At 35.7% G+C, this 15,525-nt stretch overlaps 1 protein-coding gene and 1 long non-coding RNA gene across 4 annotated transcripts; one reads left to right on the top strand and one right to left on the bottom strand.

Moving 5' to 3' along the window:
- Nucleotides 1–1,934: 1,934 nt before the first annotated feature.
- On the bottom strand, nt 1,935–2,597 carry LOC139859992 (uncharacterized). Its single transcript, XM_071848762.1, has one exon. The coding sequence runs from the start codon at nt 2,595–2,597 to the stop codon at nt 1,935–1,937; it is 663 nt and encodes a 220-aa protein (XP_071704863.1).
- A 5,226-nt stretch (nt 2,598–7,823) lies between these two features.
- Nucleotides 7,824–15,351, top strand: LOC139858760 (uncharacterized). 3 transcript variants are annotated; one of them, XR_011763061.1, is made up of 5 exons: nt 7,824–8,140; nt 9,006–9,128; nt 9,208–9,267; nt 9,769–9,857; nt 15,131–15,351. It is a non-coding gene; the product is annotated as an uncharacterized lncRNA (long non-coding RNA). The 3 variants fall into 3 exon arrangements; XR_011763060.1 differs by having other exon boundaries at nt 14,665–15,351; XR_011763062.1 differs by lacking the exon at nt 15,131–15,351 and adding an exon at nt 10,270–10,592.
- Nucleotides 15,352–15,525: the final 174 nt, after the last annotated feature.

Here is a 15,525-nt window from a genome sequence, read left to right as displayed (position 1 = left end):
GTTGAAAGGCAAAGAAGGGAGGATGCTGATGCTAAATATGCTGAAAGGGTAAGGCTTCAGGAAGTAGAAGCTAAATTGGATACTGATAGAAAGTAAGAGGCTGAGTCCCTCAAGCTAGCCAAAGCTATTGTTAAGGAACAAGATAAAGCTCTTGATGAACTGGAAGCTCCTGAGAAAGCACCTGCTACTGCTCCTATAGAAACTGAACGAACAATTGAGCTATCTGATCACTATTATAGGAGCAAGTATGGTGATGTACTGACCAGGAGATCAAATCCCAGCAAGATCATCAAAGTGCACAGAGACACAAAAAGAGCTTTCAGTATCAGCAGGGAAGATAACATTCAAGAGAGGGTAGACTACACTGATTTGAGAACCTTCGGATTCAGTGAATGGATGGAGATATTGGAGTACTTCATTGGTAAAGCTGAAAGTGGTATTAAAAAGACATTGAAGCTAGAACTCCAAGAGCTCTTCAACAATTCAACAAAATTTGGGAATGCACCAGGAGTAAACGTAGAAGAAGTTCTTTCTCAAAAGCCTAAAAGAAAGAAATCTACTGGTGAAGGCCCACACAGAAGAGATCCCATCATTCTATCTTCTCATGTTCTAGTTTATGACCCTGCTGAGTTGCCTTACCTGTTCCCTGAAGCCTAGGCTACCTTGAAAGTGAAAGAAGAAGAGCTATCTGGTGATGAACTAGAAAAGGATAAAGATAGAGACAGATAGCCTTCTAGTGCTCAAATTGTATCTTTTGTTACTTTATTTTTCATTATGATATTTTGTAATTACTGTATATACTCTGTTGTAATGAAGATGACATGAGTTAATCTTCAAAATCATATCAAGTTATAAGATATAGATAACTCAGCAAAAGATCCCAAAAACAAACTTAAAAGGGACAAATTCACTGCCTGTTTTTCATTAGGTCCCTCAGTACTGGCTTTAGTGTTTTCTCTAAATGTCATAAGTTTTGTCATCATCAAATAGGGGGAGATTGTTGAGTCCCAAAAATAATTAAGGATTTAATTATGACAAAACTGTAATTTATTTGCACTAAAATGTTATGTGCAGCCAGCACAAGTTTGTTTATGTATAGACAGCAAATATTACTATGTCAAGTATTCAGTATGCTGCCTAGTCTACCAGCATAAGGTAGAGTGTATTCTTCGAATCAGCACAGGATGAGTACTCAGCAATTCAAGAATATCAAGTGACTCAGCATAAGAAGAACCAGTAAACCTGGTAAGCATCATACAACATAAGACAGCCATGCTCCATTACAAGCATGGTGGTTTCCCGAGTGGTCTACATCAATTGTACTATTCAATAGAAGTCAAAGACAAAGTTAAACAGGAAAGGACACGCGTCGGCGGCTGACAAGTGACCTTACAAGACCACGTGGGAATGCAGAAGTTTAACGCTTGTGCAGACATGTGTTATACTTTGTCAACGTCTAGGGAACACAATATTCTATTTGTTTAAACAAATAGTGGTGCCAAACTAAATTGGGGTGTTCTTGCAAATAGCTACCAAAGAGGAAAGAGGAGAGCACACTCTCTGATGCAGTTGTCCCCACAAGTACAGACATCCTATGTACCAGTGGACAACAGAACCATTACACGGTTAATAGGACTACTATAAATTATTATATCCACTATTGTAACAACTAGTGGTGTGGGTTTATTTATTTAGAGAACAAAACGTGTAATAGCTTTAAGTTTATCCTCATAGCTATACTTAGGTAAATCTGTATCAACCAACTATCATTCCACCAAGGATAGTTGTAATTCTTTGTGATTTAATCAATAAAGAATAACAGTTGAAAAATTACCTTTGACTCTATTTAAATTACATGCTTGAATACTAAAATGTGTTTAATTGGTTTGTTAATTAAAAGAAATTGTATTCACCCCCCTACAATACTCCTGTTGTTATTCAAGGGACCAACATTTATCTTCAATCATATTAATTGAAGAAGATCCCACTTCTTTACCCTTTCCCTTGCCACTATCTTGTGCCCCAATTGATTCTTTAATTCTCAAATGACTACCCAACTCATTCAAATTCATATCTTCTTTCTTGTGTTTGAGTGTGTGTTTAAAATCTTGCCATGAAGATGGCAATTTATCAATGATGGATGAAACCGAAAAAGTTTCATCCATACTTATGTTATGTTGGGTAAATTTCCCCAAGATCCTAAGGATCTTATAGAATTGTTCCATGATGGGCCTAGTGTCAACAATCTTGTAATTGTTGAAATTGCTAACAAGAAATTTCTTGCTAGATGCATCCTCGGCCATATACTTGTCCTCCAATTTATCCCAAAGTTCCTTTGTCGATTCAAACGAATTGTAAACATCAAATAAAACATCGGACATGCCATTTAGAATGTGGCCACGACACATCAAGTCATCATTGTCCCATTTGCCCCTTAACGGGGCATGTTCCATTATCTCTTCATCCGATTCAGCGGGCCTTGGAGTTGACAACACATAAACCAATTTCAATGTGGTCAAAAGAAATTGCATCTTCTTTTGCCATCTCCTAAAATATGCCCCTTCAAACTTCTCCAATTTTTCAAACCTTGAAGTCATTTTTTTCACCGTTTAACCGGACATGGTGATCACAAGTATTCGATTAGAATGTTATAAACTTGGAATGTAAGTAAACATTCGTGCCTGAAATGGTACCGACTCCGGATTGATCTTTAAATCGTGTGACCACTTTCCTAATCGAATATTTCGACCTTATTAGCCACGGTTTACACGAAGTTTCGATTGGGATAAGACAAAGATGATATTGTTGTCTTGGCTAAAACAAAACAATCAAACAATTGCAGAGATGTGTCTTCTAATTGTTTAAAGTTGAAAGTGTGTGTGAAAGGTTAAAAATTATGGAACCTTTTTCAAATACACAAATGGTGTATTTATAATGGGTCAAAAGGCTTCATGAAAAGTTACAACCTTTGATTCATACCCATTACTGACTTGGAAGTTAATATTCACGTATTTAGACTTAAAATGGTCTAAAACAAGGAAAAACCGCAATTAAATGCCTTGGAACAACCCTAAAACGTTTGGGGTTCAAACGTGCCTTTTGGGTTGAAAAGGCACCTTTTCAGCGAGTCAATGTCAAGCAGCACCGCGCCCTTGAGAGTCGCGCCACGGGCTAACAAAGCACCACACTTCTAAACAGGCAAAAACTCTCGACATCAAAAACACGCCTTAAGCCGCACCGCGGGTGGTGAGGCCGCGTTGCGGCTTAATGAAGCCACCAGCAACTTGGTTTTGATACAAGTCTCGACCCCCAAATCACCCTTTGAGCTGTGCCGCGGCTTAACCCTGTGTCCAGCAGCTCAATTTTGTGCTATGAGTTTTCGTGTGTATGGTCTTTTTAAGTCGCGTTTCGCATTCCTTAAGTTCCAAATTTTATTTCCAAGTCTAAAATAATACCTCAAACCACCTTACATTTTACGAACGTGCACTCCACACTCTCCGAATTCGTGTAACATATCAATGGTTCGAAAACACTATCAACATAGTAATTCAATCCCTAAAATGAATGTTGGATCATGCTAAAATCACCAACAGTTTACCGTTGGGGTGAACACAATACCATAATGATTTCAAAATTTTCAATCGTACTAAATTGATTAGTACTACTATTTTTCTACCTTAACATAAGTACTCGATATCGTATCCATATAATCAATTTGATATTGGTAAAGTTTTGATATCATTTCGATAAAAATAGATGATAGATGATAGATGATACACCCATTTGATCACCCCTATTTATAAATACCACCCATTTATTTATTTATTTATTTATTTATTTATTTATTTATTTATCTTACATACTATTTGACACACCAACTTTGCCCGTTTGCTTCAAAAATATATTAAAAACGACATTCCTTTTCACATCTCCAAAAGAAGCTTCAAGAAGAACCCTCTCACTCTCCAAGCATCCACCTGCTTATTTTTCCACTCTCCATTTTTATCATTTTTAGTCCAATTTCATTCAACCTCTTTCAGATCTTTAAACTACAAACCCTAAATTCAAAATCTCCTCCATCAACCAGCCCATCTACTTAATCACGACTACCAAAGACAAAGCATGTGTAAGTGGCAGACGAGTCAGCGACTGCTACGGCGACGGCGACGAATGTGGTGGTTACGACGGAGGTGGTGATCATCGACAGTGATTCCTCTCACTCTCCAAGCCTCCACCTGCTTATTTTTCCACTCTCCATTTTTATCATTTTTAGTCCAATTTCATTCAACCTCTTTCAGATCTTCAAACTACAAACCCTAAATTCAAAATCTCCTCCATCAACCAGCCCATCTACTTAATCACGACTACCAAAGACAAAGCATGTGTAAGTGGCAGACGAATCAGCGACTGCTACGGTGACGGCGACGAATGTGGTGGTTACGGCGGAGGTGGTGATCATCGACAGTGACTTCGGCCTTCGACGGTGATTTCGACCATAGCCATCGACCGATCTTCTACAGACCATGACTTAGATGATGATGACAAAGGTTTGGGTTTTTATTTTTTATTTTTATTTTCGGTAGCATTTTTTTTCCCATTGCGAAAATGAAGTAGTCAAAAAAAATTTGGGGATTTTAGGTCAGTTTGAAGTATTTTTAATTTGTTGTTTCCGGTATTTGATTTGTGATGTTTTCAATATTTGTTTATATTGCTATTATTTTTGAAGTGTTTTGATTAATTGTTTTCTTTAAATTAGTGATACAATGGTATTTGGTAATAGGAGGTGGATGGGAAGAAGTTTATGAGACCACTCCCTACAGCTAGTTATCCGTTAGACCACTCCCAACGGTACGTACTCAGCCCGCCATCCGGCCATGCCCTCGAGGGCGCCGATGGCATTGTGCCGCCCTGGCCACTTCCTCGATCGCCCTGCAGCTTGTCGCCCTGGAAAATTTCTTCAAAACCATGAGGAGGAGGGCGTAATCGTGGACCTTTTTCAAGTGTATTTGTAATTTTCCAGTGTATTTCCATTTATTTTTTACACTTGCAACCTGCAATTGATTTTTTTTTAAAACAAAAATGGAGGGTTGAAGGAATGGGTTAAAAAGGGGAAGAAGAAGATGAAGTGGGTGGTGTGTTTTTATTTTATTTTATATTTATATTACTTAAATAATTAATATTTATATTTATATAATATATGTGGGACCCCATTATAAAAGGTAGTTGAATATTTCAAGTTTTTATTCCAGATTTTTTTATGTTACTCATTAACATTATTTGATTTATTTATTTTATTTTATTTTTATACTAACGAATTTTAAAAAAAAAATAATAAAATTTGGTCAAAATGCCCGTTTTTTTTTTGTTTCCTTGTGTGCAGATACCCGTTGGGGTTTAAATGTGATGTTATTTTTTTTTTTTCTTTCAAATTTCATCCACAAACTCTATATAAACTACCTCATTTTCAACAATTAACTTACATCTTTTTCAACATTTAAACTACCTCAAACACACACAACACTCTCATCATTTAAACTCTCACTTTCAAAATCATCAATCATGCCTAAAAAATCCTCAAAGAAAAACCAAAACATACCAACCGAAGAATTTAACGACACGCAACGAAGCAATCAATTTTTTCAAACCTTGCTTGACACCCAAATGACTAACAAATCACCGTCCGGGTCATCTTCGAATCCGGCTCAAGACATGGGATTCGCCAAATACGCATCATCTTCACCAATTTTTACTCCATCACCACAACAACAATTTTATCATCACCAACACCAATACCAAACTCCACCCTATCAACAATTCTATATTCCACAACAACAAATTATACCACAACAAACTCATCCAGTCATTCGACAACCAATCTTCCAAAGTCAAATTCCTACTCAAATTCCTACGGATTCCGAATCCGAGGAACATGTTGAAGCTGTCCCCGAAACCCAACCCGAAGACCTTGTAGTTGAAGACGAAGGTGAAAGTGACCCGAGGGGTAAAGGGAAAAAGACAGTTCGGTGCAAGAAGGTGGCATGGACGGACGCGGAAAGTGTTATTTTGGCGAAGGTGTGGATGCAGTCCTCGGAGTTAACGGGTACGGGTCAAACGAAAGAATCGTTTTGGGGTTATATTCGAGAAACCTACAATGCCCAAGTCAAAGAGAAGCGCCGAGCCGATCAGTTGACGGGTAAATGGAGCAAGATGTCGAAAGACATCAAAATATTTATCGGGCAGTACACAAAGCTTGAAAAATATTGGCAAAGTGGGAACAATATGTCTGATATTGTGAGTTCAGCCCGCCACGCGTTTAAGGAACAAACTGGTCGAAACTTTCTGTACGAAAACGCGTGGCAAGTTCTCAAGGATTGTCCCAAATTCTTGACATTCGAGGGTGTCGTTCCGAAGCGTAAAGTGCCTGAAGTTCCTCCGCCTCTCGTGAGTGGACCGGGTGAAGGTTCGGGTGGGGTCGAAGGTGCGGGTGCGAGTGCGGATCCGCGTCAATTTGAAAACTTATTTCACGAGGTGCCTTTACGTCGTCCACCGGGTCGTGCGAGCACCAAGAGTCAAAGGAGTTCGGGTTCGTCCGATGCGGCCTCGCAATTGTCCTCCAACGAAGCTCGTTCACATATGATTCAAACCGCCAACGCTACGAAGCGGGCAATGGATCGCATATACGATGCGACCGAGACCCGTGATATGTTGGATAATTTGTCTTTTCTTACCCAATCGTGTGCACCCGACTTGACGGAGGAACAACGCAATTTGGTAATGAGAGCTCGAACAAGAATCACCAAGAAATACCTAAAAGCGTTTGCCGACTCCGACGACGAGGAGTAGTATTTCTTGTTTATCGTAGTTGTGTTTGTGTGTTTTTAATTATGTAGTTTTTTTCTTGTTTTGAAAAATTGTAACCGTAACCCTCGTGTTTAATAAAAGTGCAGTTCAAAACAATCGTATATTTTTTAGTTATTTATAAAAATATTAATAATAATACTGAATAATAATAATAATAATTGAATAATAATAATAATAACATTAAAAATATTAAATTTTGATGACGGCGTCATGGTTGGCAATGGTGTGTTATGGGAGTGTTATGGGAGGAAGTGGTGAAAAAAGAGGAGAGAGAAAGCTGATGTGGCGCTGAGGAAGTGCCCATGACGGCGTCATGGTTGGGAGTGGTCTTAGTTACCCACTCATTACTCGTCATTACCCGTAACTAACCATAGGCACGCGCTAGTTACCCGCTTTAGTTATCCGCTTTCACCATGGATTTAATAGAAGTATGAGGTTTAGTTATAAATTTGTGGGTTCCAATGGCTTTTTATTATTTGGACTTAATGCTTTATTGCTTGTATGTTGTATATTAAGAGGGTTATTGTTTTAGCCATGATAGGGAGTGTTTAGTTATGGGTTAGTTATAGAATATTGGTGTTGATGTGACGATGATGTTGAAGGTTAAGAGGATGAATAGTTTAGTTACGACAGGGAGTGACCTGAAGGAGGTGGATATCTCAGATGATGCAGTAACCTAGTTTAAAGGAGACGTAAGTGCTAAATCTTCCGAGTTCAATTCAATCTCTCTCTTTTTTATCTATAGATAAATTACAAAACTTTAAAAAATCCTAGCCGGAAGAAACTCTCCCTAGATGAAAGAAAACCTTTTAATCCGGGCCCTTAAAAAAAAGTGTACGCTCCTCCTTGATCAAAAACGTCACGCTCCCAAGCCAATTACAACTATAACCCTGGACGCTTCTTACTTTCAAATTACAAGATCAAAGACTTTTTTGAAAAAAATCAACGCTTCATTCCACAGAATACCATTGCAGCCTTCGTAATCCTGATGTTCGTGCTTTTGTTAATTACACGATCATGAATGATTCTCCAATCAAAGTTTGCACCCTTCAAAAATCTAATTTGATCGGTTGCTCTAAATCAGATAAATCATAGCTGCGATTTTAATTTTTTTTTAATACTCCAATCAGCGATTCATTCCAATAGCCATTTTGAATGCTGCAAACGATCAATTGCCGTTGCAGCCCTTCATTACAAATATTGTCGACTCAGTCTTCAAAATCCTGATGATCGTAATCCCAATATGAAGGTATCTGCGAAATTTTGCCCTAATTTCAAGGTGCGTTTTTAACTTTTTTTTTTTTTTTTTTTTTTTTTTTTTGAATTAGCGTTTTTGTGTACTGTTTTCTTAAATCAGTATGTGTTTGCCCTAATTTCGATTTCCATACCTGCCATGTTATCAGATTGGTTAAAATGTGTTATTTGCAATCATTAAAACAATCTTGCCATGTTATCAGACTAGATATAAATCATTGCATTTTAAAAAAGGGGTTTAAGTTGTATTAGCGACTTTAACGCATTTGTAGACATTCAAGAAGGAGTTACTAAGCTCATAGTTATTTCGTTTATGATTATGTTATTCGCAACGTATCGCTTCTTTGTAGTCTTAGATAAACAAAACATATGAATCTATGTTGTCGTAGTTTTCACCAAATAGCTGCATATGAATCTATGTTGTCGTAGCAGCAAGGATTAGGTTACTCTCTTGAACAACCTATTGTAGTAATTTATAGACTATTTTGGATAAGGTAGGTCCATTGATCTATTAGGCTCTTTTGAACAGTCGAGTTCAATCTGTACTTTTTCTTATCGTCTTTGGTTTTAGATATACCATAATGGAAGTAATGATTTAAGGTGGAAAATGGGCGGGTGTTATGAATGGTCAAAAAGGGTATTAGTGTTACAGGTAGAAACATGTTAGGTGGGATTATTTCCACATTACTCATTCTTGGGTTCAACATAATGGAAGTAATAATATAAGGTGCCTAAATGAGCGGGTCGTAGGAAGGTTAATCCCAAAATATGTCTGTTATTAGCTTCTTCACAGGAGCTTAATTCATCAATACATAATTTACTTGATCTTTTATTATCGACAAGTTACTCACATCATGATAAGATATGCCAAAATGGTATTTATGTCACAGGTTGAAACGGGTCAGATGGGATTATTGATTAGCTTAGTCGTTCAATTTGTGCTTTTAGCAGTATAGATTCAGTATTGTATTATGTGATATGATCCTCTGTTACCACTCAGACTGCATATATTGGTAAGTAGCTGTACATATTAAAAATATAATTAATATATAAGTTGTTTAGTAGAATAATGTATGGTATGTTTTCCTCCAGAGGATTGAGATGCCAACACTGATGGTTTTAGGAGGATGATATATTGAAGGAAACAAATAGGTATTCTTGGAACTAATAATTATGGGTGATGATCCTTAAACAACTATTTTTAGCCATACCCAACTAAGTATGATATCATATTTATAACTTTTCATTTAAGACTTGTTCTTTATACGGTTAAAATACTTTGTAATCTGATTGGTTTGTTTTTTGTTATCAATTTCCAAGTATTATACTTTATTGAGTTGACTGATTATTGCGTCCAACTTAAAAAATAAAAGTTTAAGGAAAGTATTATCTTAAGTTTTCTATGTTATTATACAAATATCTGTCTATCTGTCTTTACAGTCATGGAAGTACTGAGATAGCAATGGCGATTTCAGGGGTGTAAATAATGTAGAAACCATGTCACAAGTCACATTACCCATATTCTATACAAAAGATAATAAAGGGCTATGATGACTATAACACGGTTACTTGTGTCCTTGTGTTAAGAAAGGTCAAAAACACGTATTAAATATCACTTGACCAAAACTTGTGGTAACTGACTACCTTTATTAGGTGGCACGTAACTCTTGAAGATTAGAGGCAAAGTTTAATGAAGACTTCAACCACGAAGAAGAAATAGACCTTGAGGCAACTTTGGCCAGGTAATACCCAATAACTTACTAAAAAAGCATTATATTAAAATGTCAACATAGTTAAAAGATGTTGCAGAGAATAACGTATATTATGGACTTCCATAGTTTATAAATTTGAAATCTTAACTACCGGGGTAATCGATTTCCTTTGGCAATTGAGGCTGCTAAAAAGGTTGTAGCTGCTCCTAGCAGTAGGAACTTCATTCCGAAGCAGCCCACAACTTCATATAGGATATCTCTATTAAACAAAATCATTACATACAAAATATATATAATGTATGTGCATATCTTTATAGTCCTTATACCCTTAGTGCAAAACATCGTCCCTGCTACCATATTGCATAATAGTTTTTTTTCCCTTTTAAATGTGTTGATATGCATGAAATTTACTCTGAATGGCACATTGAACTCCTTTGTTTAGGAAAGATTTATGGTCATCTCATATGAAGAAGTGGCTAAAACCAACTTCTGACCAGAAGATGCAAAATATCAATAAGGGGTTAAACATTTGAAGGTTCTAAATGCCTCATTATAGTTTCCTTTAGTCCCACGTCATATATTATACAGGAAGAAGGTTCAGGTAACAAGCTATATAGGTCTTAGGTGGTTATATAAAAACTATCCATGCCCCTTTTTAACAAGTTGTTTAGTTATCCCTTACCGAATACATAGGTGGTTATGGCACAATGTCAAGGAGCTAAGAAAAACGGACGAAACAACATTTTAATGTTAAGTGTAAGGATCTGGGTATTTTTGTAATGCTAAGCGTTTTTCTTCAATAACGCAACCTGTATTCAAGGATATTGATGATTAAACATAAGGCCGAAAACATAATTGCACCTATATATATATATATATATATATATATATATATATATATATATATATATATATATAATGTAATACAAAAGTTTTATTTTAAAGTCCCGCGAATTCGCGGGTTATAAACTAGTATTAACAGATAAATGTGAATGCCAATTAACTCTTTTCTTATTAACTTATTAATATTTATTTGTAAAATCCATTTATAGTGTGTCGTTTGCTACTTTGAAGTAAGTAGATGTAAACCAAGTGAGTGAAACATAAGCAATAAAATTCACTATCAGTCTCTCAATCTACACACAATTTTCACATACCCATTTTGAAATTTAGGGATGTTTAGGGTTCTTATTTCTACTCATAAAGACATGCGCACTTTAAAATTTAGGGACTTTTTTTTATTTTAAAAGCAAATTTTTTTTTCTTATGGTTATTATTTCTACTCATAAAGTTTGTGAGTTGTGACTATTGTTTATGTTATTCTGCTCAATTTTTGATTACCATCATTCTTACAAAATTAAATCGTTGTCAAATTGATTAGCTTTAGGTGGATTAAATGTTAGCTTAATTTATGATTTACCCATCTCTTTGTTTGTTTATGAACATGTTATTCTATGAGAATTTTAGCTTCTTCATTTTTTTGGGTAAGCGAGGAAACCCTCATATGAACGAGCACATTGGCTCCCCCATAGAAGGTAAAAACCTCGGGTAATCAAGCCCCCCGAGCGCGAGACCTGGTACCGGGTGAGTTGCGCATTATGCGCACCCTCTAGTCACACACTCTTTTTGAACAATTTGGCATAGCCAGGAATTGAACCCGGGTGGTGTGCTTCATTGGGCAACTCGATGGCCACTCAGGCAAGCCTGAATGGTTAATGCAGGGTTCGAAGCTTCTTCATTTAACAAGTCTAAATGGCAACATGTATATCACCCTTAATAATTCCATTAGAATCATGAAATTCGATAGCCAAAGTAACTGTTTTCGGTGGAAGAGTGAATTCTTTTGTAACAACCCAACTTTTTCCGTTACTGACGTTACTTTTCCGTTAAGTATTTAACGGTGATTACTTAGAACTTTATGTGTTTAATTGATTTAAATGCATACTTGATCCTAGTGGATTACTTGAATTAATATGGTTATATTAATTGATGAACTTGTTTCGGATAACGAAATACCTAGAAAACGACAAGATTAAGATAATCGCCTAGAAAGCTTTTCAATTTACGGAATTCAGAAAAACGATAAAATAATTATTTATAATAATTATTGACTTTATGAAAAACATATTTAATTTATTATATATTTAATGAATTAAACTTGGTGGGATGCGTTTTAACAACTAGTTAACGTTCCGGAGATCCGGTACGGTTAACGGCACTCAAAACGGACCACGCGCGTACAAGAAAATAATGAAACGAATGGTATTTCACTTTTAATTATTATTTTATGTAATTATTATATTTTAAACATACTTTCAATTTATTATAATTTATATAGATTAAAAACGCGAGAAATTAACGTTTATCGATCCGGTTTGCGTTTTCGGCTAACGACACTTAATGAGTACACTTAGGAAACTTGTCTAGCAACATTTGTGAGCCTATGGACCCCCTTTAAAGGGCCATTCGGCCGAATACTTCCCCCACCCCTTAGTGGACTTGTGTTGGGCTAAGATTATCACTAGTCTTTTAATTAGGCCCTAATGACTAGACTATAAAAGGAAATTTATCACTACATTCTACCCTAACCCTTTTTGGTCGACTTTTCCCTCTTCCCCATCCCCTATTCACGTCGATCTCAGCCCCCAAGCACACAATCATCAAACTTCAAAATTAGAACAAGTCACGTGCTTCAAAGTTGTTGCTTTTGTCGTTCTACACGCGTACATGCTTGCAATTTGTGTTTTTAAGGTATAATTGATAACCCTAAACTTATTAGATCTGATTTTTGTTCAATTACATAGTGTATCAAGTCTAGTGCTCAATTAATGATGTCTTGTGTTATCGTTTATCGTTTAATTGCTCGATTGACGTTGTTTGCATGAAAAACGAATTTGTATTTTAATGATCTGATAAAATTGACTTATGAACTGATCTTGGATAATTATCTAGATGGATAGAGATCGAAAAACTATTGAGTTTGGACTTTGATTTTGCATGATTTCGTTATCGTATGCTTAAGATATGCTTAATCGAAGTTTTCGTTAGGGTTTGCATGATATACGAATTTTCTGAGTTGCATGCTTTATGTTTTAGTTTATATAAAGTGTACTACTATATTCCTTGTGAAAAGTTATGCAATTTAGACCTAAGATTTGCGTCAAAAGGTTATGTAATGCTCCCGTTATGTCAAAACGAAGATTTGATTTTTAAAATGAGCTGAATCGTTTTTCAAAGTTACATAAAAATTGCTAGAGTGAACTAGGAATTGATTGAGACTTTGATATTATGGATTATGTTATTTTAAGTGTTCCTTGACATGTTTCATTTGTATGAAAACTTGCGAGAACGTGATTTGCCATTAGATATATGCTCGTCTACGTGATGTGTCCGGTTGATGATTAAAAACTGATGAGTCTGTAAAGGTTTTTAAAACTGTGCAAATTGGATAAAGAAATGTTTATGATTATTTTATCATTAAAACTTTGAGATGTTTTGAGATGACTCCAATTGGCCGTTCGTCAAAATATATTTTCTATATTTTATGAAAAATGTTTAAAAACTGACGCGCGGGCAGAAATTTCTGTAATGAGCTATGATTAGACCCTTTCTGATATTGGACTTTTATTTATCGTATGAGGCTTTGGCCGGACTTTTTGGAATCGATTTTAAGTGTAGTTATGATCTGGAGTTGTTCATTATTTAATGATTTATGTGCTATGAGCTATAGTTGGATCTTTCTACGATGTACGAATTTCTAAGGCATGCTTTAAGGTGCAAAAGTGCAATATGCTTAATTATGACTTGTAAAGTGATACTTGACCTAGGTTTGACTTATTGATCATGTTTGTATGACCTACTGAGTGTTTGACTTTAGTTGACCACTTTGACCGAGTTGACTTTAGGGTTGACTTTGGTTGACTTGTTTAGATTAGTTGACTTTTGCTTGTTTGTTGAGTCAGTCTGAGCACTAGGACTTTGCGTACACTATGGGCGGGCATAGTATGACCTATATGTGTATACTTAAGATGACTTACATGATTATGTTGCGTTGTTCGGTCGAGAGTGTTCGACTACTGTACGTTTTGCTAAGATATTTCAGGTGCTTTTGCTAAGGTGAGTCTACAGTCCCTTTTTCATCAACATTTTTGGGATGAGATACATGCTACTTTCGAAATTGTTTCTTAAACTATTTTTCAAATGTTTTACGCACTAGGCACGAGTAACTTACCAAGAATATACATATGAGTTCAGATCAAAAATCCCTTAGCTTGATTATATTAGTTACTTTGTAAGCTCGACTTATAGGGACGGTACCGTTAGGTTTGGCAAACCTCGCCTAAAATATAACAGGCATCTATTCTGTTGTTACTCGTACACTTGATCGGTGTAGCGCAATGATAGGGTAAACTGAAGACGTGGGCTCGGCCTACGCAAAGGTTAAAGCTTTATAATCAAGTGCTCATGATAAGTGTATATTATTACGAAGCTTTTCAGAAATCTCGTGGCCTAACTTACGATGAATGTTACTTAAAGATGATGTTTACAAACTTGAACTAGACATGTTAATGTCTACAAACATATGAAACAAAAAGAACTTTTTGATGTCACTCACAGTTGAAACTTGACATCTTACAAACAGTTTATTACTTAGCATTTGCTATATGCAAACTTTTGAGATTAAACCTTAGCTGTTTATTCAGATAAACGATTTTGAGAAATGATTTTTGACAAAACGATTTATGGAAACTGTTTTATGAAACATACGAGAACTATTTACTCAAACCTGTAGATCCACTCAACTTTATGTTGATCCGTTTTACATTTTTTATCTCAGGTATTAGTTGATTCCGCTGTAGAACATTACTGTTATGTAGAAGTCAAGCCAAGCATTGGGACCAGAGTTAATACGCCGTTAGTGGATTATGACGGGGTATTACATCTTTGAAGATGGTTGTTGATAAATATGTTTTCTCGGATAGAATCCACATGATTTGTTATGACCTACAAGTTAAATATATGTCAAATTTGCATAATATCAATGAGTTTTTAATAATATAGATAAGTTACTAAACCTGCGTCTAAACATGAAAGTTTCTATGATATTGAGGGATTCAACAAGCTCCAATGGTTATAATGAAAGCTAAGATAAAAGTAATTAGTGTTGGTGGTGGAGTCCTATGATCCTGAAAGATTAGTTCCCTCTACCTGTACCTATTATCCTGCTGTAGTTACGGATTCCTCATCTGCAATGTTATGGTAATGAGTAACTCTTATGTTTGTTTGTTTTGTATCTGTTTCAGGTTGTTCGCTATTTGTTTGCTCAAGTCTGTGTTATTGGTTGTGGTTGGTGGTTCTTTACGTAATCGGTTAAAGTTCCAAAATAACATCAGTGCATCCTCAAACCTTCAAAGACACATAACTATATGCAAAAGTTTTGGTAGGGTTGTTTGCATTTATAACTTTTGTTGCAACCATTATTATACTTTTCTTCTTTAGAACTCTGTGAAATTTACTGTAGTGACCCGAACTTTTTCATGTTTATATATATTAAATGAAATTGATATTTATATGATTAAGTGTTTCCAACATGTTAAGTAATCAAACTTGTTAAGACTTGAATAATTGAAATAGGTTTTATATAGACAATTGACCACCCAAGTTGACCGGTAATTCACGAACGTTAAAACTTGTAAAA

Source organism: Rutidosis leptorrhynchoides, chromosome 7 (genome assembly GCF_046630445.1).
Source record: "Rutidosis leptorrhynchoides isolate AG116_Rl617_1_P2 chromosome 7, CSIRO_AGI_Rlap_v1, whole genome shotgun sequence".
In the NCBI taxonomy this organism is placed as follows: Eukaryota; Viridiplantae; Streptophyta; class Magnoliopsida; order Asterales; family Asteraceae; genus Rutidosis; species Rutidosis leptorrhynchoides.
The sequence above is the reverse complement of the archived record's forward strand: the minus strand, read 5'-3'. Positions and strand labels throughout refer to the sequence as shown.

What these genes read in the sequence shown, in the direction of transcription:
- LOC139859992 (XM_071848762.1), bottom strand. Translation starts at nt 2,597, where the DNA reads ATGACTTCAAGGTTTGAAAAATTGGAGAAGTTTGAAGGGGCATATTTT.